The sequence below is a fragment of the Pezoporus wallicus genome, unplaced genomic scaffold, assembly GCF_028554395.1.
Source record: "Pezoporus wallicus isolate ANWC-B61680 ecotype Strahan unplaced genomic scaffold, APGP_CSIRO_Pwel_v1 contig_6714, whole genome shotgun sequence".
NCBI lineage: Eukaryota > Metazoa > Chordata > Aves > Psittaciformes > Psittacidae > Pezoporus > Pezoporus wallicus.
Window position 1 is genome coordinate 197,420 of NW_026637486.1, and position 27,590 is coordinate 225,009.

At 42.3% G+C, this 27,590-nt stretch overlaps 1 protein-coding gene and 1 long non-coding RNA gene across 2 annotated transcripts in view; both read right to left on the reverse strand.

The window, feature by feature from the left end:
* Positions 1-871: 871 nt before the first annotated feature.
* Positions 872-2,488, reverse strand: LOC130597375 (uncharacterized). Its single transcript, XR_008971755.1, has 3 exons — positions 2,323-2,488; positions 1,706-1,916; positions 872-936 (listed from the first exon to the last, which is right to left on the reverse strand). It is a non-coding gene; the product is annotated as an uncharacterized LOC130597375 (long non-coding RNA).
* A 477-nt stretch (positions 2,489-2,965) lies between these two features.
* LOC130597321 (protocadherin Fat 4-like) overlaps positions 2,966-27,590 on the reverse strand; it is a 30,646-nt gene continuing 6,021 nt past the window's right edge. The window contains exons 8-32 of the mRNA XM_057405750.1: positions 27,008-27,130; positions 26,630-26,881; positions 25,856-25,954; positions 25,579-25,751; positions 24,801-24,949; positions 23,571-23,878; positions 22,484-22,753; positions 21,162-21,299; positions 20,360-20,576; positions 19,004-19,162; positions 18,372-18,523; positions 17,138-17,306; positions 16,057-16,265; positions 14,520-14,699; positions 13,726-13,945; positions 12,318-12,454; positions 11,511-11,654; positions 9,206-9,450; positions 8,084-8,193; positions 7,266-7,400; positions 6,861-6,997; positions 6,029-6,226; positions 5,664-5,758; positions 4,105-4,260; positions 2,966-3,230 (exon numbers count right to left, since the gene is read on the reverse strand). Of these exons, the coding sequence (XP_057261733.1) occupies positions 3,011-3,230; positions 4,105-4,260; positions 5,664-5,758; positions 6,029-6,226; positions 6,861-6,997; positions 7,266-7,400; positions 8,084-8,193; positions 9,206-9,450; positions 11,511-11,654; positions 12,318-12,454; positions 13,726-13,945; positions 14,520-14,699; positions 16,057-16,265; positions 17,138-17,306; positions 18,372-18,523; positions 19,004-19,162; positions 20,360-20,576; positions 21,162-21,299; positions 22,484-22,753; positions 23,571-23,878; positions 24,801-24,949; positions 25,579-25,751; positions 25,856-25,954; positions 26,630-26,881; positions 27,008-27,130 (4,395 nt within the window). The 3' untranslated portion in view covers positions 2,966-3,010. The remainder of the gene's footprint in view (positions 3,231-4,104; positions 4,261-5,663; positions 5,759-6,028; positions 6,227-6,860; positions 6,998-7,265; positions 7,401-8,083; positions 8,194-9,205; positions 9,451-11,510; positions 11,655-12,317; positions 12,455-13,725; positions 13,946-14,519; positions 14,700-16,056; positions 16,266-17,137; positions 17,307-18,371; positions 18,524-19,003; positions 19,163-20,359; positions 20,577-21,161; positions 21,300-22,483; positions 22,754-23,570; positions 23,879-24,800; positions 24,950-25,578; positions 25,752-25,855; positions 25,955-26,629; positions 26,882-27,007; positions 27,131-27,590) is intronic.

Here is a 27,590-nt window from a genome sequence, read left to right on the forward strand (position 1 = left end):
CTCTGCACCCCCACCCGCGCCTCAGCGCGCCTCAGGCGGCGGCGGCGGGGAGGAGGAGGCAGGGCCGGGAAGGAGGGAAGGGGAGGGGAGGGGACGGGACCGCGGCACAGGGACCGCCCCAGCTCGCAGGGCCTGCGGCCGGCTCCGGAACCTCCGCCGCGGGGAAGGTGGGCGGGAGCGTCCCGGGCATAAATGAACGGGGCTGGGAGAGAGCTCTGGGGTCCGGTCCGAGTGCCAAGGCCACCACTAACCCACGGCACTGAGGCCTCGTCTCCACGGGCTGTGAACACTTGCAGGGACGGTGACTGCAGCCCTGCCCTGGGCAGCCTGTTCCAATGCCTGAGCACCCTCTGGGGAAAGAATTGTTCCTCAGCTCCACCTAAACCTGCCCTGGTGCAGCTTGAGGCCGTTTCCTCTTGTCCCATCCCTTGTTCCTTGGGGTGAACTAACCCCGAGGAGGAGTCAGTGCAAAGGAGCAGCAGAACCCGCACCCGAGGTGTGCTTCACCTCAGGTAAGGACACGGCAGCACACGGGGAAGCGGTTTTATTGTCTCGCCGTTGAAATCAATGCGCTGTGAGGCAGCACCATGTGTCACAACCCCCCTGCAGCCCTAGGGCTTACGTTGTTGTTTGTCCGTGTCTTGCACCGCAAGAGGAACAGAAGGAATCACAACCTGGATAGCATCCCCTTATCCCTGTTGCTCATTTCACTCTGTACGGGCACTGTGTTCTTGCCAGCAGCTTGCTGCTTCAAGCATTGGCGGTGGTGCAGAGCCCATCGGCAGTGTCAGGCTCATCGTCTTCAAACTCTGCCTCCAGAATAATGGCCACTTCCGAGAACTTGACTCCTTTCAGGTCTTTCTCAGGGCGAGGCGTTGTGGGGTGTGGGGTTAAGGAAAGAGCTGGGTCCTGGTTCCTGTCTGTCAGAAAGCCGTCCTGCAAGAGAGCAGCGCAGGTAAGGCAGAAAGCGTAACTACAGAAGTGTAACTTTACGTAGATAAATATATTTGATACTATTTTATGGAGAAGAGAAGCTGTGAGGAGAGCTCAGAGCAGCTTCCGGAGTCTGAAGGTGGCTACAAGGATGCTGGAGAGGGACTCTTCATTAGGGACTGCAGTGATAGGACAAGGGGTGATGGGTTCAAACTGAAACAGGGGAAGTTCAGGTTAGATATAAGGCAGAAGCTCTTCCCTGAGACGGTGCTGAGGCACTGGCACAGGGTGCCCAGAGGAGCTGTGGCTGCCCCATCCCTGGCAGTGTTCAAGGCCAGGTTGGACACAGGGGCTTGGAGCAACCTGCTCTAGTGGAAGGGGTCCCTGCCTGTGGCAGGGGGTTGGAACTGGATGAGCTTTGAGGTCCCTTCCAACCCAAACCATTCTATGATTCTATATTCTGTCTCCAAAGCTTGCAATGAAAGCATTTGTTTTAAGGCTGCAGGTTTTAAGAGCAGCGCATGAGTACCCTTTACTGTACACGTTCCATAAAAGATAGAGGAAAATCATTTCTGGATCACAAAGCTATTGTCCTCCTTCTAAGCAGGACAGACAGCCCTTCCTCAATAAGTGATCATTACTTCACATAAGATTTTGTTACTATTACTTCTGTTTCCATCGCTGGGTTCCTTATTTTTTGGTAATGCTGTCAGTTATTTGATGGAGAGTGATAAAATCTCGCCCTACTCTTTGTAATTGAAAAGCTGGTTACCTGCTTGGCTGTGAAATCTGCAGTGTGCTGGGCATCCCCATTTCTGGGCTCAGCAGCTTTTTCAGATGCTCCATTATCTTCCTGTTTGCTGTCGAAATCTAACAGCAGCGTCTCAAGATAAGTGCATTTTTCATCAGCCTGAATCAGATCTTTGTCGGAGTCTCCTCCTTTGGTGTTTCCCATGTTGCTAAACGCTACCATTTCCTTTTCCCTGGAGGAGGGAAGAGAATTCCCAACACCTTGAGCTGGCAAATAGTTACGTGAGAAGAATCTCAGCCTCTCTAAAACTGAGAGCAACGTGTACGCTCATCCCAAAATGAATGGGATTTAACATTCAGGCGAACATTAAGTGGCTTCTTGTATCCTGAAGGGGGTTATTTTATGCATAAGGCTAAAGAGTAAATAGGAGTTTGCACTTGTAATTTTGGATATAAGATTAAAAGGCATTAGCACCCTTCATTCATTGAGTTTTTACTTGTAACTGTAAGGGTTCTTAAGAATTGACCTGTACACCACTGAAAGATACAAGGAAAACGCGTCATCACCAGAATAAACAAGAGCCAAACCTTTTGATACCCTATTTTTATATCAGCTTGGGATATCACCACTCTACTTACACATTATTGACGTGCTCGAGCTTCTCTAAGCTTTTCACGCTTCCATTTTTGTCAGTTGCCCACAGATTATCAATACCCTCTACAGTTTCAGCTCGCTGCTTAACCAGATACTGCTGCTCCTGCTTCCTGCAAGTGATAAGTACATTCAAATAGAATGGTTAGTTCCTTTTGGAGATTGGCTTTACAATTGTTTTAAAAACAGAGCTCGAAGTACTTGTGCCAGGACTTTAATACACAATGTTTCAGGATAAGTTTGGAGTATTCCTGTTTTCCCATAATGGCAGCAGGGTAAATAACCTGCTGCCCTCCTGGAAATGAGGGTTCCTTTTCCTATACAACGCAGTCCTGCTGCCACTGAAGTTTGCAGCAAAACCTGCTCTGATTTCAGCATTTGTGGGGTTAGAAGAAATGTTTGTGGGTATATTACAGCTCCTTGTGCCCCCCGTCACAGCTGAAATGTCTGCTGTCCACATTTCTGGTTTTAAATCTATTTGTCTCTGCTGTTGCTGCGTGACAAACACAAGGAGAATCCAACGTTCAGTTACACACAGTGTCACTAACACCTACAGTACACCAGGCATTTTGATTTGCAGCAAATCTTAGCTGATGGTTTACTGATATTTGCCTGGAGTACTGCCTAAGTATTTTTCAGCTTGACATTTAAAGTGAACTTACTAGTTGTAAAAGTCTAAGTTTTATTGTTAAAGTATTTGTACCTTTTTATGGTAAAAGCTACATATACCAGGAAGCCGATGAGGCTGAAGGCCAGCAGAACACTGAGCACTATCGTTGCAATGAGTTCAGGACTTGCTGAGTCAGCAGGAGCTTCTTCTATGCTGGTGGTAACAGGCCTTGAAAATATTTTCTCCAGTTCTGTCTCAATGTTACTCTTCTGCTCCTGAAGTTTTCTGAAGACAGAAGGGTAAACTGCTCACTACTTATCAGACCTTCACTTTGGCTTGAAGACTAGTGAAGAAAACAACAGAAATAGCGCTTCTTGGTTCACTCAGACCTATTCCAAAGACTCAGACATGTCTTTAATTCAGGAAAAACTGTTTTCCAGCAACAAACCCTGCTGCTTATGAGCTAAAGTGGTGCAACACCGGGAAAAATGGAACTTGAGAGGTCAGTATCCCTTAAAGCCACATCAGGGCAGCTGCATGTACTCCTATAGATACCAACAGCACTTTCCTCAGAGGAAAAGCAGCCTCACAGTAGCTTTCCAATGCCTAAAGGGGCCTGCAAGAAGTCTTGAAGAGGGGCTTTTTGCAAGGGCATGTAGGGACAGGACAAGGAGAAATGGCTTTAAACTGACAGAGGGGAGACTGAGATGAGCTCTTAGGCAGAAGCTCTTCCCTGTGAGGGTGCTGAGGCGCTGGCACAGGGTGCCCAGAGAAGCTGTGTTTGCCCCACCCCTGGCAGTGTTCAAAGTCAGGTTGGACACAGGGGCTTGGAGCAACCTGCTCTAGTGGAAGGTGTCCCTGCCCATTGCAGGGGTTGGAACCGGATGAGCTTTAAGATCCCTTCCAACCCAAACCATTCCATGATTTTATGAAATAAACAGCATCATTCATGTTTTTGACAAACTCTGAAAACTGCTTTTCAATAAATAATATTGAAAGCTGTCTGAATTCTAAAACCCCCCTTTAAACCTTGAGATAAACCTCAGATAAAATGGTATTTGATCTAAACCTGCCCTGTCCAAGACATTAATAGTTGTCATGGGAACAAACCCCAGGTGCATAGCTCTGACACCCTGAACACAGACTGTGCCATACTGACCTTTTTACTTCTTCTGCAGGTACCTCCTGGTTTGCCTCATCAAAGGCAATGATTTTTACATAGGTTACATCAGTGCTGCTTCTTGCTTTTCTTTCAACCTCATTGGAATAAACATCAACGATGTAGACATTCCATGCAAGTTTATCTTCCAGGACCCTGCCAGCATATGAAGAACTCATTTTAAATTAACTGGGTAATGACAAATGGTTTTACTCTGGAAATCAAATGATATCAACTTGTCATATATTTAGTATTTTAATCTAAGCACGTGAAAATGCAGGATTATCATCAGCAAGAGTTAAGCTCTTTGCCCAGTATCATTGAGTGAGTAGCAGGGGGTGAAAGAAATCCAGTCCTTGTGTCTGATGAGCAAAGATACTTTTCATTAGTAGTGCTACATAACTTGTGCATATAGCCTGAAAATTCTTAGTTAGGTGCCATTAGCATAACTGAATAATTAATTAGAGAAAGGCAGGTTAAAACCCCTTATTACCTAGATTTCATAACCAGTATTGTAGGGTAGATCATATAGTTAGTCATGCTTTTCGATGGGGCGTACGTCTCGTTTCATGCTTGGCATTATAAATACAGGCTTTTATAAGTTTATAATACCATTAGAGTATTATAAACAGTTCAAGTGGGGAGGAGGGAAATTTGGTCTCATAATGCACCATCCCTGGAGACATTCAAGGCCAGGCTGGACGTGTTCTGAGCAGCCTGATCTAGTTGAAGATGTCCCTGCTGATTGCAGGGGGTTGGGCTACGTGACCTCTGAAGGTCCCTTCCAGCCCAAACTGTTCAGTGAAGTTCTTTCCAACCCTAACCGTTCTATGACTCTCATTGTTTTCTCCTTTTTCATAGGGAGGTTTTCACACAGGATCAGAGCTGTGGCCCAGCTGATGCATTTAATTTTTACCAACCAGAAACTGGTGCTGTAATAATTTTGACATCACAAACTCATGTTTCCAGCCGTCAAAGTGATTTCCCTTCAAAAGCACAAGTATTTCCAGTGTAAATCCATGTTTATGTATAATCAAACAAAAGACCTTGTGTCCTCATTAAGGCCAAAATATGTTTGTAATTGTGGCCATCCACATACCACTAGCTAATCCCTTAGCACAGTATGTCTGAGACCTCCTTGAGGAGCTCTGCTGCTGCACCACAGGGGGGTTTTGATGTGTAGTGAAGGTGGGTTTGGTTTGTGGCTTCTGCCTGTTTCCACATTTGCATCTTGGCCCACTGTCAATGAAAATTTGTCCTAGGCTGTTAAAAATCACAGAAACGTGGAGGTGGGAAGAGACCTCTTGGAGTTGTCTAGTCCAGTGACCACTCTGGCACTCATCAGCCTAAGCCAAAGCCTTACCAGGTAAAAACTGGTGGATTCCTCTGAATTCCCTCAAATTATCCTGAACTGCAACAAGTTGAAGGCCTTGTTTCTTCATGGGCACTGGCTGTATCACCTCCCCTCACTACAGGCTGTCAGACACCTGCATCTCAAAGGGACCCTAAACTTGTCATTAGATTTTATATCGCAATAAGCTTCGCAGTTTCAGAAATACCTTTTTACTTCAATAATGTTTCTCTCAACAATATTGATCATCTCACTAAGGACCACCACCACAATGTTGTTACTGGAACTGGAATCCACAGTTACCTAAGAAAGAAAGAAAGCACATGTAAGGTTTTCTCAAACATTTGTACCTTGCTTAGATTGACTTTCAAAGAAAACCCCAACAAATAAACCCCCAAGGTCCCCTCTGATGTAAAATAATTGTCTTCTAAAAGCCAGCCTTCATGGCAGCATATTTTTATGTCAGTGGAAATGGTAACCACATAATTCTGGCCTGAAAGTCAATACTAAATACTTCTTGTACACAGAGTATGGACATAAAAGCAAATCAGGACTGTAAATAGTCTTTCTTACATTGACTATTGTCCGGGCTGTGAGTCTGCTTGTGCCTTGGTCTGTAGCTTGGGCTTCCAGATAAAATGTTCCAGCCTTTCCTGCTACAGACACGGTGAAAACCTGCCCTGTATTTTCATCGATGTCAAATTCATTGCTTTGATTGTTCACTAAGCTGTACAGCAGGCGGCCGTTGTCTCCTGAATCCGGATCTGTGGCCTGGGTTTAAAAAAGGCGATTTGTGAAACTCGGCTTGTGGCTTTCGGGCTGACATTGCTCTTCAGTCATTAAACTGCAGTTGCTGTTTGTAAGACCAGGTATTCTAGGATGGTGCTGTCATGTTTTTCTCTTTGCACTAAACACACAGTGGGGCACAGACTATCAGAATCAGAGCAAGGGTATAAAAGAGGGAAGGCATTTACCATAATAAGGTCTGGAGGATTCTACAGCCACAAGCATAAAAGGAGCAGGCTAGAACTGAGCGCTAACACCAAACTTGGAAATTGCTCCATTTGGTAACTCATTTCCCTTTTGGGTCTGATAGGTAACAAAGTGGTTAACAGTGCCAAAGCAAGAACAACAGGCTGTGCGGTATGTAATCCATAGTGGCAGCATGGGTCAGAACAGAGTATCTAGCACTTCTGACAGACGCACTGGTAGGACGAGTATGAACAAGTTGCCTGAACACCCCATCTTTCATCAGCATTACGTTAAACCTGGATGATGGGCTGAATCTGTCTCAAGCTTTCAAGAGCAGACAGAAGAGCTCCTTTAAACCAGTTTAACTATGGAAGAAATCCAAATCTTAACAAAAGATTCCGTCCTCATGAAGAGCAGAGGAGGATGTATTTACCTGCACTGTAATAACAGGGTACTTGTACGGCACAGAGTTGGGTATCCGAGCGGAGTAGGCATCACTCAAAAATACTGGCTCTTCATTTACATCCTGCACCGAGACTCTCAGCAGTGCCACGTTTTCAGCAAACAGGCCTGTGAGAGGAACACAAGTTAACTGCAGCAACAGACAGCACCGAAGTACAGCTCTCAAAGGCTGGGTCAGGCTGTGGCTTTGCAGCCGTACCTGTGCTGCATGTGAGGAGGAGAGAGAAGAAAGGGAGTGCAGCAGGGATGTGCCCAGAGGAGCTGTAAACTCACTCCTCCTGAGGCCTCAGTGAGAGCCTCTATTGGGTTGCAAATACAGAAGACGTGTTCTTTGCCCCTGATTTAAGTTGGAATGTCCTCCAAAGCAAAAACTTACTTGCATACTGGACTTGTGTGGCAGATGGGAGGTTTTCATTTGCTTCAACTAAAAGCACATACTCAGAAACTTCCTCATAGTTCAAATTAACTGCTGTTCTCAGCTGACCGCTTTTTGGATCCAATCTAAAATGACCTGAAAGGGAAAGCATGTACCTTCATTGTTATAGGTACCATTTCACTTTTATCCCTCCTACCTCTTAGTTGCCCTTAAGATGTTTCCATGACTCCTTTGCTCTCAAGAATGTGAAATGCAACACTTCCCGTGGCTGAGCAGAAGAGGCATCACAGCAAGCAGGCCTTAAACATGTCAAGGAGCAATATACTTGGGAAACAGAATTGCAGCTTCTCGTTGCACAGCTCCATTTTCACAGATTTCCAAGTTTTTTCTCTCAGATTCCATATATGTATTTCCCCTTTTCTGTGCACCATATGGAGATGCAGCACAGCTGCAGGAGCTGGAGGAGGCAGATGCCCTAACATAGGTGGCAGTGCAAGGAAATGATAGACTAAAAGTGATTGGCAGGGAGGAAGCTGCTTGCTAACAACAACTTCTATTTTAGCTCCCTCAGCCTCCATGTTACCCTAATTTAAGACTACAGGAACCCATTTTCTAGCAAGTTACTACCCCTTTTTTAGCCAAAGAAGGTGAACAAAGTCCATGCTGGAAAAAAAAAAGCTCAGGAAAGAAATCCTGTGTATTTTCTTTTTAGAATAAGACATGCTTTCCATCTCCTCATTTGCATACAGCAACATCTGCCACACAAAAGACAGGTTATTCTGTTATCTGTTTTAACTCGTAGGGGAAATAGTACTCACCTTTCTCATTGCCTGATGCAATCGTGTAGTCAATCTGTTTTCCTGAAGTTTCAATCACAGTAAAATCATAAATCAAATAATCCACTCCTGTGTTTTCCAGAATGGAAACACTGATACAGGAAATAAATGAGAAACCATAATGTTAAACTCCCCAGCAGTTGTTGCACTGCCAGGCTTTGCAATTTAACTCTTTAATAGCAAATTCTCTGTGGGAAACCCTGCTCCCTCCCCTCTAGCTGTTTGCTGGAGTTCCATGACTTTCAGAGTACAAGCACTACTTTCCTAGGCAGACATTGTTTATCCCTGAGTAAAGGCTAAGGAAAAATGCTTCATTAGTGTGCAAGAGGAAAGGGACAAAGAGCCTGGCTTATACAGGCTGCATGATAAAGAAAAGGTGATGCCTCAGATCACATTCACACAACCAGTGGCATAGCAGAATTTCTTGGATGTGTTGTTTAAAGAAACCCCAGTGTCCTTTCTTCTGCATGGAAGAATGCAAAAATGAGCTTCAACTGTACTATGTTTTCAACTACCTGGAAAATATGTACTAGTTATAGAATCATAGAATCACAGAATGGTTTGGGTTGGAAAGGACCTTAAGATCATCCAGTTCCGACCCCCCTGCCATGGGCAGGAACACCTCACACTAAACCATCTCACCCAAGGCTCTGTGCAACCTGGCCTTGAACACTGCCAGGGATGGAGCATTCACAACCTCCCTGGGCAACCCATTCCAGTGCCTCACCACCCTCACAGTAAAGAACTTCTTCCTTATATCCAATCTAAACTTCCCCTCTTTAAGTTTTAACCCATTACCCCTTGTCCTATCACTACAGTCCCTATTGAAGAGTCCCTCCCCAGCATCCTTGTAGCCCCCTTCAGATACTGGAAGCTGCTATGAGGTCTTCACACAGCCTTCTCTTCTCCAGGCTGAACAGCCCCAACTTTCTCAGCCTGTCTTCATACAGGAGGTGCTCCGGTCCCCTGATCATCCTCATGGCCTCCTCTGGACTTGTTCCAACAGTTCCATGTCCTTTTCATGTTGAGGACACCAGAACTGCACACAATACTCCAAGTGGGGTCTCACAAGAGCAGAGTACTAACTTAATATGAAAGCCTCACCTGATTTCACTCCTGTTAAACTGAGGAACAAATGGGCTGTTGTCAAGCACGTCAAGAGTAATCACAGCAGTGGCATTTAAAGAGGGAGAGCCTTTGTCCCTTGCCATCACTGTTAAATGCATCTCCCCAGACCAAGGCAGGCTTCCAGTTGTAATTATCTTCCCTTCACTCATATCTTCTATCAGGAAGAACAGGGTGAAGTTTTGATCAGGGAGGATGTAGTACTCAACAAGGCCATTTAACCCCTGCCGTGAAAAGAACACAGCTTCAGGAAACTCTTGCTTGCAGGACCACATTACTTCAGTGCCCCAAGTTCCATAGGCTGACTGGAATCTCAATATTCCCATGCTTAAAGGACAGAATGTCAAAGGCATTGTAAGGAACCAGAGAGAACCAGGCTCAGAGCTGCTTTTGGCTTAAGCTGTAACACAAGAGCAGCAGCAAGGGAAGGGGCCAGTGGGCAGAACTCCTTCTAACTCCCCCCAAATTAACTGATGTTCTAAGAGCCAAAATACAGCCATAGCAAAGCTAAAGAGAACTACATGCATTGAGAGCACATTTTGAAGGGTAGGATACACATTGAAACAAAGACTCGACAATGTCTGAATAACCCCAGTGAATTTGTTTCAGGAATGAAAAGCTGGGGTTAGCTGTGGTAGATGGGTGATGATAGAAACACAAAGCAAAGGAAAATCCAGAAGCAGTTGTCCAGTTACATAGTAAGAATGTGGAGTAAGAAGATCTCTAAAGGAAGTAAGTTAAGGACACATGTAGAGTGGGACAGTCAGAGTAGTGAGTCATCTAAAGGTGTCAATAAGAATAAGCCAAAGCCCCTTGGATCCTTTTGGCACCTTGAGGAGAAGCGCAGCCTGTCCACTGCTATGAGGGTAAGCCCCATTCCTGCCCACCACAGGAGAGCTGGGCACGTTTTACTCTGTGCACATCACTTCGCTTTCCTGAAACAAGCCATTTTGACAAACCCTTGGGGTTTGCTCTGTTGCACTTTGCTCTTGTTTCTGAAATGTATTGGATTCTGTTCTTCCATGGCTCTGTAGCAGCAGGAGCAAACCCAGCCAGGAATGCCTGTTAGTACCAGGGAATCTGCATAGTTAGAATTATTTCAGGAAGAGGGAGGAAGAGAGACACTGTCCAGTAATTTCAGTGCTGGACTCTGCCCTGGAATCCTCCAAGTGCAGCAGAGGACCAGATAGACTATCTGAAGGATGAGTTTCATTAGGATCTCAGTGCAGATCTCACCGGATCCGCCAATCTTTCTAAGCAATTTCACTTCTAATATTAAATCATAGAATCAGAGACTGGTTTGGGTTGAAGGGTCCTTAAAGCTCATCTGGTTCCAGCCCCCTGCCACCTTCCACTAGAGCAGCTTGCTCCAAGCCCCTGTGTCCAACCTGGCCTTGAACACTGCCAGGGATGGGGCAGCCACAGCTTCTCTGGGCGCCCTGTGCCAGCGCCTCAGCACCCTCACAGGGAACAGCTTCTGCCTAAGAGCTCATCTCAATCTCCCCTCTGGCAGGTTAAAGCCATTCTCCTTGTCCTGTCCCTACAGGCCCTTGTCCAAAGCCCCTCTCCAGATTTCTCGCATCATAGAGAAGGATGACATAAAGGAGCCATTGGATTATCTGCAGCAATGTACCACAGCTGCTGCTGTTTTAACCAAAATTATGCGTGAAGAACTAGGAAGGCACCTGCTACACCTATTTTGTTGTCACTGCTCAATGTTTCATCTCTTAAATGACATAATTAGTGCTGATGTTGTCATGGTGATCTGGTTGACTACTGCACATCTCTGCCAGTGCCTGGGTACTATTTGATGGGTGCAGTACAGATCTAGCAAACAAAATTACTTTAAGCAATGGGAACAAAGAGAATGAGCTGCGGTGCCAACTTGAGAGGTGTTTGATAAGCAGACATCTCCATGTTCAAGCCAGCTATATGATGTTTATAGCTATATACAGCTAGAGAATCTGTTTTACAAGTTCTACTTCAGAAGTTCAAATAACTTAGCAGATACTAAATTGCTTCAGTCCTTGTATACTCCTGACAGACTGGTACAACTCCATATAGGAAGGGGAAAAATCAAGGCAAATATAGCTGAAGAAACATGGCCAAAGACAGTGAGTACATCAGCATCAAGGCAGAAACATCAACAGTCCTAACTTCCAATTCCCAGTGCTGTTAGTCAAACAGAATTCCCTTTCTGCTACATTTAGTATTTCATGCCTAGAGAATGGAGAGTAACGCATTCGGGCTGCAGCCTCAAGCAGTGTCAAACAAGCGTAGTTACCTGATCTTTGTCAGTAGCGCTCACGGTTATGACATGAGCACCTACAGGATTAATCATGTTTATAGAAGCAGAATAGGAATCCTGAGCAAACACTGGAGCATTATCGTTCACATCCATCACCAGAACACTGACATGAGTAGTTGCCTAGAAAACAAAATGGTTTCATGCGGTTTAGAATGTCTCAGTGATATTTTTTTGTTATTTTTCATATGTAACGAAATATTAATCAGGCTTTGAAAATGCCATAGTAAAACATTGTGTTAGGTTTGATTTTGCGAGCTCAACATCAGAGATCACTGCAGGACTTTAATGCAGGAGAGGAAGGAACTCAGTGTTGCAGTAGATTCTGCTTCTTGAAAGGTGTCTGAAAGAGTAAGACCAGGATGCCAGCATGTCCTACTGCTGCTGCTAGATGCAGGTGAGGGAACCACACGTGTTCTAATTCTGCTAAATGAGTGTTCAGTAGCTTTCCAAATACATACAGCACAACTAGAGCAATTTGCTGAAAATTACTTTTTCTCCCATGAAAACTTAGCACGGCAATCACAGTACTAACAGCAGCAGGCGAAAAATCCAGTTCCCCAGCACAGGTTTGTCTGCAAACAATTCAGGGTCAAATTCTACCATGATTTTGAAGTATTTCCACTAATTATGGTGTATAATACTACCCAGCATGGACAAAGGGCACCCATGATTAGGCGACTAATTTATTCTGCGCAATAAATGTCTTTGATAGCTCCCTGTCTCCTAGTGCCAAATCCACTCTGAATAGAAGAGTCACTGTTCATTACAATAACGGTCTTTTACCTGAAAGAAAGGGGCAGATTTATTGTTGACTGCGTTCACTGTAAGGTTGTATTTATTCATGATTTCATAGTCTGGAGAGTTCTTTATCTTAATGTTGCCATTTATTTCATCTATTTCAAATACATTTTCTGCACCACCTAAGATACATTTAAAGAAGCATTATCAATGAATACATCTTAGAAGCACATGAATATATCTTAGAAACACATTATTAACTATACTCTTACATTATATGTTTACCTGTGTCTTTTAAAAAACCACTTTTTATCATCTAGATAATCCACTTTGAGTGGATGAATGTTTGAAATGTGAGCCCACAGAATGAGTTAACAAGACAGTGCTGCTGCCAAGACCTCTAAGAGATGTCACTGAATTTATTCTAACACAGAGATGAGTGGCACACACATCTCTAAGAGAAATCAGTTTGACTGTCAAAAGCCCTGGCAGTGACTTTTGCTGGTTTTGGCCACCCATGTCCAAAGCCACCTCAAAGTCTATATGCATACTGGAAATGAAAGACTCTAAAAACATATAAACTATACACATATCGCTCTTGATGGTCCATACAACAAAACCAGCTATTTCAACTCCTGCAGCCTTTGGTCCAGAGGAGTCTAGATCTCCATCTCAGTCAGATATAGGGACAGTGGCCAAAGGGGTGCTCCTCCCAGCTGTAATGCTGTCAGCTACCACAGTTAAATGTGATAGGAAACACAACTTGGAGCTGTCGGTCACTGCAGTTCTCAAGCTGGCACATTGATGTACAATGAAATTGCAGGCCCTTTGTCTTAATAGCCTGGGCAGAGATCTGAGGCACAGAGTAGGTGACCTGCTGTTTGTTGTGGCACTTGTGCTGCAGAGGTAAAGGTGTCAAGCACAAGGGTGAAGAACACAGCTCTCCAGCAGCTTGTGATAGTGACTCAAGTCCCTGACGTGCTTGTGATACCATTTATATCTGCTCCTAGTAGCTGTGAAGTGCTCACAGTCCGTAGCATGAGGAGAAGCTTAATTTAGCAGCATTTATTACCTGGTGGAAGCACAATGGGTTCTACAAGGCCCTAGCCCCTTAAGCCTTGTTCAAGAAAGCCATGAGCACCTTTCTTATCAAAATTACTCCTGCTGATTGCAGCTACGGCAGCCACACAACTAAAGACTTTTTTAAAAGCTGATTTTTGACAGAATTAAGAGTATGACTTAAAGCATAAGTTGTAGTTTCTGCAAAAGGAGTTCCTATTCAGTCAGCTTGAAAGCTGTGTGAGGATAAATCAGTAAAATACCAAACCAGGTTAAAAAGGATCTTATGTAGAAAGGGGTGAGGAGGTAACACACATAAATGCTATTTATACTTGTAACAGTATAGACCACAAAGTGACAGTTGTTCCAGTGCAGTGAGAGAATTCCTTGTTACCTGTAAGGTTATATACAACAAAGGCATTGTCTCCTGTGTCTCTGTCCGTTGCTGTGATTTTCCCAACTATGAATCCCACAGGCACATTCTCATTTACACTGAATTCAGTCACTGGATCAAACACAGGTGGCCAGTCATTAACATCAATGATCTTTATGACAACCGTGCAGTAACCTCTCTTCTTCTCAGGGATTCCATCGTCTTCAGCATATATCACAACCTGTAAGTTGTACAGTTGTGAGAAATCATACAAATAGGTACTTGCATAAGGATTACAACATCTTGATGAATTTTAAACTTTGGAGTATTCTTAGAAATGTTAAGTCAAATTCTGAATTCACCTCAAAATTATTACTGAAAGCTTATGGAGTCCTTTGTCAATAGATGAAGTCTTTCTATATAGGGCAAACAAATTCACTAATCATACAAAATAACCAGGAGTTGCAGCAACAATATATATATATATATAACTGAGAGATATATATATAACTGCAAGATATCAGTTCAGTATGGATTCAAACAAACGGGCAGCTCTGAATACATGAGCTGTCATTGCAGAGTTAGTTGTTCGTGTGCTGAAGTGCTTGAGAGTTTGTAGGACATGTGAACAATGAACCTTGCTTGAATTTCCTTATACTTTTGAGGCAGTGTCTTGCTTTAATAATGCATCACATCTCGAGATGCTCATATCCTAAAACAGTGCATAAAATGTTCAGGCAATATCAAGCTAAACAAAAAACTGGGACCTGTTATCAAAGGGAAAGATTTCGGAAGAGTTAAGACTTAAAGCAAACCTGATACTCCGTAGGTTCCTCTTCATAATCAAAGGAGGTGGTGGAATAAAGAATTCCAGTCGCTTCATCTATCCTGAACTTTAGTCTGTCTCCACTAAGAATGCCATATGTCAGGAAACCATTTCTACCTGTATCATTATCCTGAGCTTCCAGCTGGATGATCCGAGTAGCAGGTAAATTCTGTAGACAGAGAATAGGTTGAGGCTGTCAGAGAATGGTTAGCTGCAGTTTCTTAAGTGATGTAAAAGGAAGGAAGTGACAAATAGAGCCTAAACTTACAAGAGTATAGACATTTTAAAATCAAAAGTATACAACTTGTAGGGCACAATAAGAGAATATCTTGTTCTCTCTAATTTCCAGGAAAGAACTATTTGCCCTCACCATGGCTCTACCTACAGCAGCAATCTTCAGAAAGAAAATTCAGGGTGATTTCAAACAGACCAAGTGGTAACCTTGAGCATCCAATCTGTTGAGGAATTACTCGTGTTTAAGAGCTTCTACTTCCATGAAACTCAATGGATGTTCTCAACTTCAAACTCATTTTTCTTCCTGAACACTGTTTGGTTAATAATAATACATTTCTTCCTCTTTCGAAACGTTGTTTGAATCAAGTTGGACTGTGAATATCAGTGCTTCACTTGCACAGCTATTCGAGACCTGCTCTGAAGTTATTTGATCCAACAGGGCATCCAGCAATTCCTACTCTCTAAATATTTCACATGCAAATCAATTTTTAAGGTCAGGAAATGTGATTCCAACTCTTCTCCACTGAACTAACTGGGAACATTTAAAATAGGTGCAATAATGAAGCCTATATTCAGCTCAGTGTTAGGAATGGACTGGATTTTAAATCAGTTGTGGCTGTTAGAGAGAACGTGTGGGAATCAGCTGGGAAACTCAGTGTGCTTGTTTTTAAGATGTAGCTAGCAGATTGAAGTGTGAACAGTGCTGTTTGAAAATTGAAAAGTGAAATGCTGAGCTAGATGCTTTTGCATAATTAAACCCTGTGGCTTCTTTTGCAGGCTTATCATAACAGAGCAGCCCCAGACTGAAATCTGGCTTGCTTTCCGCCACTGATGTCTTCGTGTCAGGAAGAATCACAACAGATTGTACCGGAGAAAGAGGAGAAACGTGGCTAAATGAGAGCATTTTGCCTGTTACTTCTCTGTAGGAAGCTCCCTTCCAAAAGGCAGAGTGAGAGTCTGTGAGGTGCCCAGCACATCCACTGGATTTTGAATGCACACAAATATTCTGTGTACAGATGTGCAAAACCAGGTGGCTGCTTTTCCTTCATGGAGCCCCTTATTAGTAAAAGATTCGCTTTTCCTTCAATATGTCCACGCTTCCAGAACCATTCTCCTTGTGCATTGGGATTTTCAGCTTGAACTAAACCTTGAAAGACCATATGGCAGAACAGAATGGCAAGCCTGTCCAGTTCCAGAACGTTTACTCGCACACTCACCAAAAGAGTTTTAGAATTGTTATTATTATTCTAAGGATTTATTTTTGCGATTCAGTTTTGATGGCATTTTCTTACCTCTTCCAATCTTGCTTCTAGTAGAGAGGATGGGAAAACTGGAGGGAAATCATTTTCATCGATAACTGTCACATTCACAGAAACTTCATTAAATATGCTAGCAGTAGATGAATCTGTTGCTTGCACATTGAAGATGGCTGGGAAGTCTTCCAGTTCCAAATTCTTCCTTGTTCTTACAATGCCAGTGGATGAATCGATAATGAAATAACCTGTTTAAAAAACAAACACACAGAGAAATTGTTCTGTTTGTGATTTTAATAGTAAATCTGATTATATGAATCCTTCAATGGAAATGATACTTTATGTTACAGGATTGTTCAAAGAACAAAGCAAGATTTGTGAGAATGTCAGAGATATCCAGGTCTGTAATTAACAAAACCAAGTAATTTAAGAATAGAAACCAAAAGGGAGAAGTTCTCTCCACCACTCTATTCAGAAGGTCTCCACCTTCCTCTGAAGCAAAGATTATTTGTCCCTGTTTCAGTCAGAAACTGTTCTATTTCCTTTAAGTCCTGTTCTTACTGAATTCTGCAAATAACTTCAAGGAGACCACAACTTCATATAAAACACTTTACAAAACAGAAATGCTAAGAGATGCTAAGCTTGGTGATACAATAAAATCAGCTCTATGTTTAGTAAAGAGAGGCACACAACAAAGCACTGGTCTACTCCATCCCCTGTAAACTTATTCCACACATTCACATTCATTAAGAAGATGTTGCTGAGTTAGTTCTTCAGCCAGCAGCCTCTGTACTGAATTGAGTATTCTTTCTCCAGCCACTGCAGCGTTATGCCTGGTGAGGCACCACCATCTTCCTGTAGCAGGCACAAAAAAGCATACAGCTGGTGCAGCCAGCTCTGTATCATGTATCTGTATCAACCCTAATCTGACAGAAATTCAATCATGTGCCCACACCCGATCCATATCACGTGTACATCTGGATGATACACATCCAATATTAATGGCTGTGGAGCTGAGACAAGAGAGAGCAAAGAGAGAGAAGAAACAAGCCAAAAGCTAACGCCCTGCAGCACCAGTTGTTTAACACACCCTCCTTGTTACTTCACATGAAGAGCTTACCCTTTTCATCCCCAGACACAATACTGTATATCACAGGGTCCTTATACAACACATCGATGTGTACAACAAATGTATCTGGCAGCGTCTTCTCACTCAGAGGGGCAGGCTGATAGACTTCTTCGGAGAACACCGGGAATGACACGTTGATGGGAGCTATGGTCACTGACACCTGCAGAGAAAAGCAGATGACCACAGGGGTTCTGTTTTCAGGTGTAGCAGGCTTGTCTACTGAGGTATGCAACAGCACAAGTCCAGAACTTTGTCAATAAGAAGCTGATGGTTGCTGTGTGCTGAGTTTGAGACATTAGTGCCTTGTAGGCAGTGAAGGTCAGTGAAAATGCCTCCTCAGTTTAGGTTCACCTGTATGCTTTCCTACATACAGAGAGGGATTCCAGTTTGGCCCATACCCCACGTTTCAGATCACTTTTGCAAACGGCTCCTGGAGAGAGGTACTGACCTGTATTTGCAACAAGTCCTTCCACTGGAGAATGCATGACCAGAGCAGGAGCTTCTATGTGTTTTGAATTATAACAACTGACTTTATAGATGAATAAAGGTGACGGGCAGTACACAAATAATGCCTACTGCTTCACAAAAATAAAGGTAATTCATTTATAAATGATGCCAGACAGCTGCTCCCCAAAGCTCCGAAGAATGATGCCTCAGAAGTCTACATTTTAAGGTCCTATTGAATATCATTTTCTGTATGTTCTTAGCCATATACTTTTCTAGTCCTGTTTTTCAGTTCTGCTAAGCTGTGATATTTAGTGGCAGAAGATCACCAACAAGTCACAAGGACTGTATTAAAGAGTATTTCTTTTATCATATTTACATTCCTCAGTCTTCAATTTAGATATTTTTTCCTTCTAATATAAGCAAATAAACAGAAACACCTTATTTGCTGTCTCCTGTTTATTCTCTCACATACTTCCCTTACATCCCCTGTGACTGTCCCACTCTTTGACCTTACACAGAAGTCTCCACTTCTCTCATCTTCTTCCCTCACAGAGTCTAGAACTCCTGACTTTCTTTTCTGAAATGGAATGGCCATTATGTAGTGCCATAACTTTGTAATCATCCTGTATCCTGTTCCCAACACAGAAGTGGGACTCTGACATTCCGATTCCCATTTTGCATAGTTTTGCCTCACTAATACCCATTTCCTGGTGTAGTCACACTCAGTTTAAAATAAAAGAACCTGGGGAATAAACTGCACAAGTAAACATTTCAGTACCTTTACAGAAGTTGAAAGAGGTGGCAGACCTGAATCTGTAGCAGTGACTATCAAGGAGTAATACACAGGAGCACTCAGTTTGGATAAGTCTCTTGTTAACCTGAGTTCTCCTGTGGTACTGGAAAGACTGAAGAGGCCTTCCGAGTTTCCACCTAAAAACAGAAAAACAAGTGTTGGAGATGTTAAACAGGGCCAGCAGAGACAAGAGACTGAATTATGCGTGCAGGACTTCAGAGACATGGGTTGAAATCATAATCTGTACATGTGATTTGGAGCAAGATACGTGGCTTCTCTTTATTCTATGTCTGCACCTCAGAATCACTTGGGCTCAAAAACCCTTGTGAGGCCTCTAGTCCAACCTCTTGCCACAAAGCAGAGTCATGAATGAATCCAGAATAGAAAGCTCAAGGCCTTGATCCATCAGGAGCTGAAAACCTCCAAGGACAGCCTCTCTGGGCTACCTGTCCCAGTACTTAGTTGTGCTCACAGGGGACTTGTTTTCCCCTTATTTTCAGTCAGAACCTGCCATTTCAATTTACTACCATTACTTCTCATTCTTGTGTCATGCAGCTCAGTTTAGCATCATGCAAGTACCCCACTAATAAACAGCCATAAGATTTTTTCTAACATACCTGAAATGCTGTAGAAAATGCCTTCGTCATAATCCTTGTTTTCATCTCTTGCATTGATATCTACTACCAGTGTGCCAGCTGTAGAATTGTCTAGAAGGATCTGGTGGTATGAGGGCCTGTCAAATACGGGTCCTTCTTCATTAACATCTTCCACAGTAACTAGTAAAAGAAGGTCCATGTCTGAGTGTAAACAGGAATTGCACCTGAACAGTTACAAGCTATTTCTTCAGCAAATATAAACCAGCACAGCTCCTCTGAGTTGGAGCTCTTCCAGTTTAAACCAGATGGAAATCTTGTTTTCTGTACTTCAAAACATTTGCCTTTGCGGATTAAACTATTACTGTTGAAGCAATAGTTTCCCTACAATAGGGAAACTTCTAGCTGGCATGTTGGTATTATTTATGGCAGATAGTAGTGACATCTTATTGTTGTCACTACTATCTGTCATAAATAATACCATCTTGTTGTTTTCACTGGGCTCCCTTCTATGTCCATATTCATCTGGTATCTCTAGTCTTTGGCTCAGATTGCAAACCCTGTGAGACAGGATTGCTTAGTGTTATATTTGTACATGACCTGGCACAGTAAGGGTCCACAATTAGTGAAGCAGCTGTACAGTAACATAAATAACACAGCACAGGAGGTAATAAAGAAGTCAATACTTCCAGTCATCCTGATCAAAAGTAGGGCTGGCCAAAAACTAGGATATCAACTTCAAAAGATACGGATGGATGGATGGATGGATGGATGGATGGATGGATGGATGGATGGATGGATGGATGGACAGACGGACAGATACATAGATAGATAGGCAGGTAGATAGGTAGATAGGCAGGTAGGTAGGCAGGCAGATAGGTAGGTAGGTAGATGGGTAGGTAGATGATAGATAGATAGATAGATAGATAGATAGATAGATAGATAGATAGATAGATAGATAGATTGATTTAAGGAAAAAACACCAATAATCAAGTACTGTTATTTTAACCACTAAAAATCATGGGCAACATTTTTTAGCAGGCTGTCTGTAAACAAGCAGAAAAGACTGAGTTATGGTTTTGGAAACCTTTTCAATCAAGATGTCAATAGGTACTGCAAAAATGCCATAGAAAACGTTGTGAATACACTGAAGAAAGTAATGTCCGTTTGTCAAAAATGAAGATTTTTCACACAAGCCAGACATTTTCTGAGGAAAACTTCATCTGGCTGCAGTGAAAAGGTCACATCATCATTTCTGATGATTTACTTGAGCAGACTGTGTTACTGTTGAAGGCTATCCTTATGCCTCATAATTACACATGGTGAAATATTCCCGTGAGGGAAACATAAGGTAAAACTTATATGGTAAACTGGGGCTACCTGTAATGTTTACTGTGTCCTGGAGCCTGGGCTCTCCAGGATTGAAAGCTCTCAGAAGAAATGCATACTTGGAGCGACTTTCATAGTCCAGAGGTTGAAGAGTTGTAATGTTTCCAGAAAGTTCTCCAACAAGAAATGAAGAGGTCTCTCCAATTATAGCATAATGAATAATGGCATTGTGCCCTATATCTGCATCTGTGGCTGCTGCACTCAGAATCTGAATGAGAAAAACAACAACAAAACAAACACCAAAGCCATCAGGTTCAGAGGAGAGCAAAGAAGCAGAAAGACACACACAAAACTGGTATTTAACTATATAGAGTTTACTGATGGTATTACTCATATGGCCATTAATTGTATTGCTAGAATACTGACACATCATATAGCAGAGCAGGTAACAGATGTTACAGATTCCTAGGTGGTACTTCTTGATTGCTGTAAATCACTAGTTCACATCTGCGAGGTGGATATGAAGCCAGAAATGGATACACTGGCAGAAGAGAAGGAAGAACATGGGGGATGCTGGATACATGCCCAACACCTACAGTGTCTTTAAAACACATTGCTCTGAAAAGCTAGATCCATGCAGCGTGGCATCACTGCTGGGGACAGGAGGGAAAGGGTGCTTTAGGAAAAGTCAGTAAGATAGACACTCAGCTGTCATATAAATTGAATATGCTCTGTGATTGTACAGGCTCCACAAAGTAAAAGAAGTATGTTCACCATTGGATTACTGCCACTTCCAAGTGTACATATAGAAAACAACCACAGAACAGCCTGCTTATTCTTCAGTACCACATACCACATGTGGAGGCTCGTTCTCTTTCACCGTCACAGAGTACGACCTCTGAGGGAACACCGGTGCGTTGTCATTCTCGTCTTCCACGGTGATGCTTAGAACTAAGCTTGCAGATTGGGGCGGTTTGCCAGAATCGGTGGCCTGTGTAGAAACAATTTGTCATTAAATGCAGCACTACGTCGATAAAAAACCCTATTTTACCAGTTCAGTTTTGGGCCAAAAAAAGTGAAGCTTTGTCTCAGAAGACTTTCTGCTGGACCAGTTGTCACCCTATGACATTGCTCTAGCTCCAGGTGAAGTGTTGCATATCCTCCTGTGGCTGCTATCCTCACCGTATCACATGCTCTGCCTCATTTAGTGAGCAACTAATCAAAGCGCAAGCCTGGATCCGGATCAGGTGTGTCGTGTGATTAGATGTAGCACTAATCAACATGAAACTATAGCAAACAGGCACATATTTGTGATGGGGCATTGAAAAGAATAAGAAAACCCCTTACATTCTGAGGGTTTAAAGTGTCTACAAAGCAAGCTGTGAAGAGTAGATGGCAGATTCACGGTCAGTTTTACATGGCATGAACATCTACCATAGGAAAGGTCTGATCTATAGATACACATACACTATTTTCAATTAGTCTTAAAAAGTGTCCACTTTATTGATTCTGAAACTTTCAGAAGACACTGTTTGATTTTTAGTATGATTCCTCTGCTGTCCTGATCACATTCCACAAGCTCCTTGACCTGTTAAATTGTTTGTTAGCAGTAAAAAGCTCCTTCAAATACATTTGTACATGATGGCCGGTGCTGGAACACTTCTTTGCATGCCCAGTAATTTATCTGAGTAATAGTAGTAAGAATCAAGTAAATCAGAATAAATAGACACCTACATGAATATTGGATGAAACTTTATGCTTCTACTTTTTAATTTGGAAATCTGTATTCCAAGTGTTTTAAAAATATCAAAGTCGATATAACTTGAAAAATGACAAAAAATAAGGGAAAGGGACAAACTATATGGCATGGCAAAGCAGGAAAAGCAATACAGCAGTATGGCAACTGCATCGTCTAAAATGGACTGAGGAACACTTTGCAGATTTCACAGTAAGCTATTATGTGACTGTGACCTTTAAGATCTGATGTTCAAAGGTCATTTATTGACTAATAGCAATTTACACAGCAGAAAACAAAGCTCTGGGCGCAAAACATAATAAACAGTCGAAATTCACTAATGGATTCTAATGGAATTCACTGAGATTAAGTGGTTTTCTTGTGATGACTCAGTATTTTCTCCTTTTTATGTTGAGAAAGCATCAAATTTGTCTACTTACTGTTATTTTCAGCTCATAGCTGTCCACCATCTCTCTGTCTAAGGAGTTTTTTGTTGTCAGCTTGCCAGTAGAGCTGTCAATATGGAACGTCCCAGCAAAATCATCTTGCAGAGAGTAGCTTATAAGTGCATTAACTCCTATATCCAGATCAGTAGCAGAAAATACACCCAAGTCTAGACTAGGTGCGTTCTCAGGAGCTGATAGTTCAGTTTGAATCAGTGTTGAGAAAACTGGAGGGTTGTCATTGACATCATTAACTCTCACAGTCACCTGTGTGTTTCATAAAAAAGAAAGAAGAGAAAGAAAAAGAGACACATTTGAAATGTAGAAACAGCATTGAAAGGGGAATTTTGGTTAATTTTACCCTATAGAAGTATATAGGGGGAAAAAAAAACCAACCAACCAAACTCACACACCCAGAAAACCAAAGGGAGGCATAAAAACTGCAGCATCTTTAAACATTTTCACAACTTCATCATCTTAGCTTATTCTTAACTGCTATAAGTGAGATAACATGCACTCTAACACGTTATTTCACATGTTGTCTCTATGTTAGATGAAATATCTTTCTCATGCCATTAATTTTGCCCAGAGAGATGGTAGATGCCTCAGTCCCTGGAGACATTCACGGCCAGCCTGGATGTGGCTCTTGGCAACCTGATCTAGTTGAAGATGTCCCTGCTCATTGCAGGGGGGTTGGACCAGATGAGCTTTGAAGGTCCCTTCCAAACCCAAACCATTCTACTACTCTATGACTCTATGAGGAGGATTAAAAACCTGGTGGTTTTGAGCTCATCTACCTCATGCGCTTGACAGAACTATTCACGGAATCAGTTTTAGTGTTGATCAGCTTCTCTGGTTATGGGTTATTCACAGAGGCACTTTCAGGAAATGATGCCATTTGTGCAGTTTAAAGTATTGCAAGATGGTAGCATCTCCTTGGAGAAAAAAGGGAAATGGAATCAAAGGCTCTCAAAATCATCATGCTTGAATGACAGATGATGCTTGTCTGGATATTGCTTGATTTTAAATATATATATGTATACTTAATATTTTATATTCCTTTTTAAAATGCAATATACTGTACCAAAGCAACAGCTGTATTGGGTGGCACCACAGAATCAACAGCTTCTACAATGATGCTGTATAGGTCCCTTTCTTCTCGATCTAACATGGCCAGAGCCACAATGTTTCCTTGGCCACTAACAGAGAACTTGTCGCTGTGAGATTTCAGGGAGTACACCACTTGGACAGCGATGCTGCCAGTCAGAGCCTTCACTGAGCCAACAGCAGTCCCTGCAGGTTCATTCTCTTGAATGCTGAACTCGTAGCTGGAGCTTTCAAAGGTCAGTCCGAAGCTGGTGTCATTGACCAGCAAGTAGACAGTGACAGAGGCTAATGAGAGAAAACAAGTTAAAATGGTGAAGTCGCTGCTGAAATCATCATGGGCTGTGCTCTGTTTCCCTAAATGTTGAGGAACTGAGAAACTGACAGAAAGAGGAATGAGAAGAAAAATAAATCAACAGCAATAAGGATTGATATGTAATATATGATGTTGTGTATGTACGTGTTGATATGTAATATATGATGTCTTTTATACCTAATGTTTCAGAATAACCCCACTTCTCTGATCTCAGCAGCGTTGCTTCAATATGATAGGAGAGCAACAATCACAAATTGGAAGTCAATGGGATAAAGCAGGTGTTTGCTACTTGTTAATAATCTCATGCTAAGCTCCTTTGTAACAACAGAGAAGGGATAGATGTCAAACCATCCGAGTGCAAATTCTGTCGTGGCCACTCTCCCTGTATTAAGAAAATCAGTTGTTTCTCCTGCTCATGATAACAAAGCTAATCCCTAAAAATAGATGAAGTTACCAAAAATTCCACAGGACTGAATATTTTTTTGCAAGAGCAGGGTTATTTGCGAGTTTCTAATTTGTTTAAATGTTTCTAATTCTAAGAAAATGAAGGAAAACTGAAAGTGAAACACACATTATTTATGTTATTTTAATACATCTTTTTAGAGTGGTTGCTACTATGAAGTCCTGGGCTCTGTACCATGAGCATCATGGCAAGAAATACAGAAAATTTATTTCTAACCAGGATTAGTAAACCAAACTTCCTGTTAGTGTGATCAGCCAGGATGGGAATCAAAGGGTAAAAAGCAAATATTCCTCATTGCTGAGATGTAACATGGATTCCAGCCCTAATTCACTTTGACTTGGCATGATGGGATTCATTTAACATTTCAGTGTTTGCAAAGGTTATGTTTATGTAGGGAAAATAAGAAAAGAAGGTGAAAAGACATCATTTACCATTTGATGTAAGCTGAGGAACTCCATGGTCAGTAGCAATAACTGTCAGTGTCACAACCCTGTCAGCTGTGATATGGTCCAAGTTACGGCTGATGGTGATTTCTCCAGTGTGGTTATTTATATGGAAATCATCAGAATGGTTCAGGAGGCTGAATAAAGAGAAATCAATATACCAATTGTATTAATGACCTTGGAAGTGCCATCCACTTACTGTTACTTCTGTAACAATCACTCAACAGATGCTATTTGCCTACTTACAAAGAATGGCTAAGCAACAGATTTTAATTGCTGTGTCATTACCCTAAATATATTGGCCTTTTGATTTCTAAGTAAGTCTTCCATCATCAAAACCAGCAGCATTCCTGCCTTCAGTTCCCATTACATCCCAAGCCTTTTATCATCCCATGAAAAGAAGGCAGATACTGCACTCAGATTCATCTCCTTCCAACTCAGAAGGAAGATAATTGCAGGAGAAGCTCCAATATATGATTCAATATCACAGAAATTCAAACAAATCTTGGCTTTCAGTCTTGTTGCTAAGTTTATCATTTGATTGCATTCTCCTCCTTATGGCATACCCATGATTTGATCATCTCTAAACCATGCAGTAATGACTGTCCTTTGTCCCAGGTTTAAAAATAATTGCCAATTATAGCCCTTGGAAAGCATCTGTGAACAGGTCTTATCTTCTTAATGACAGTAAAAAGAGTTGGTGAGAAATAAAACCACCCTTCTGCTTCTTTAACAGAAGATACTTATTAACTTCACAGAAATGTACCTGTATGAAATAAGGGAATTATTCCCAATGTCAGGGTCAGTAGCAGACACGAAGAGTACAGACACTCCTTCTTTTGCTGTTGCTACACGTACACTGGCTGCGTATTGAGCTCTGGTAAACTGAGGAGGGTTATCATTCACATCTAATACTTGAATGCTGACGTAGGTGAAATTCTGGCATGCAAGAGGAGGAAACCATGGCTCAGAAAATGCACAGACAATTCAATTTATGAATAAAAGGACATGAAAAAAAAGAATAATGTGTTCTCCTCTCTTACCTGCCTTTGAGGTACTCCATTATCAGATGCCACCAACAGCAGCTCATACTTGTCTTTAGTTTCTCGATCTACATAGCCGGTGACTAAAATGGTTCCATCCTAGTGAAGACAATAAGGTTCAATGCACAGATCATTTTGTACACCCAGTTCTCAAAAAAGATGAGGGATTGAAATCATCTCCTTTGGACAAATATAATACAGATTTCAAGCAAAATCTGATCTGTATACCTTAGTTTTTAAACATCAGCTTACACTACCAAACTAGAGAGCACATGCTGGCTTTAATGCATACTACTGTCTGCTCCTTATACGTGATGTATCTTCTTACTGTGTCAAGCAACTTCACGGAACGGTTTAGGTTGGAAGGGACCTTAAAACTCATCCAGTTCCAAGCCCCTGCCATGGACAGGGACACCTTCCACTAGAGCAGCTTGCTCCAAGCCCCTGTGTCCAACCTGGCCTTGAACACTGCCAGGGATGGGGCAGCCATAGCTTCTCTGGGCACCCTGTGCCAGCGCCTCAGCACCCTCACAGGCAAGAGCGTCTTCCTAATGGATAATCTCAGCCTCCCCTCTGTCAATCTAAAGCCATTCCCCCATGTCCTGTCACTACATGTCCTTGTAAAAAGTCCCTCTCCAGATTCCTTGCAGGCCCCTTTAGGTACTGAAAGGCCACAATAAAGTCTCCACAAAGTCTTCTCTTCCCCAGGCTGAACAAGCCCAGCTCCTGAAAAGCAGTATCTAAATACTGTTTTCGCCTTATCCAAACCCCTACCTGTTGGATGCTATATGGATTGTCCCCATCCTCAGCTGACAAGTGATAAGTAATTCGTGCATTCTCTCCCTCATCCAGATCAGTAGCAGTGACTTGTCCAGTGGGAGTACCCAACATGTAATCTCCTTCCAGGATCTCAAAACTGTATGGCTGCATCTGAAACTCTGGGTTATTATCATTCACATCCAGAACAGTGATGTGGAACAAGGCGCTTGAACTAAGCCCATTCATTGCAGCATCAACTGCCCATACCTGCCAAAGCAAGAAACAGCAATGGAATTTTAGTTGACTGTATTGGTATTTTAACCACCTCATGAAGATACAACAAAGGGTTCAAGGGAATGAAGCCAAAGCTGCAGTGCTTGTCCCCAGATTTACTTGTAAAGTGAAGCCAGGTGTAGTCTCCCTGTCCAGTTCTGTGTCAACCAATGAAAGGATCCCAGGGATATCCACAGTAAACAAAGTACTGTTATGAACAAAGTGTCCCTGGGAAAAGCCAGCCTAAAAAAGAAAACACAGTTCAGTTAAGATTAAAATGATTAATATTTAAGTTAAAAATTATTAAGATTTGATATTTTATTTGACTTCTCATTACAGAAGTACGAGTGCTGTGCAAGGCTTGATACAGAAATCTTTCACCCTGAGTTATGGGGAATAATGGGCTTCTTTGGCAAACAGAAATTGGGATGAGTGGAAGCCCCTCTGGGCTTCCCTATTTGAGTCCTACACATCCCATCTCTAAACCTCGCTAAGCCCTATCTCCATGATGCAAGGAGCAATTACACGTAGTTCGGTGGAGTCTGAACTGGGAGAAGCATTTATGCTTTGTTGAAACTGACATAAGCAAGAATATTAAAGCAAATCAGAAAACTCTTCCTCCAAACCAGTTCCTCAGTGCCATGGCTAAATATGAAATTCATTTATAAAACAAGGGGAGAAAGAAACAAGTTTTTTATAAAGC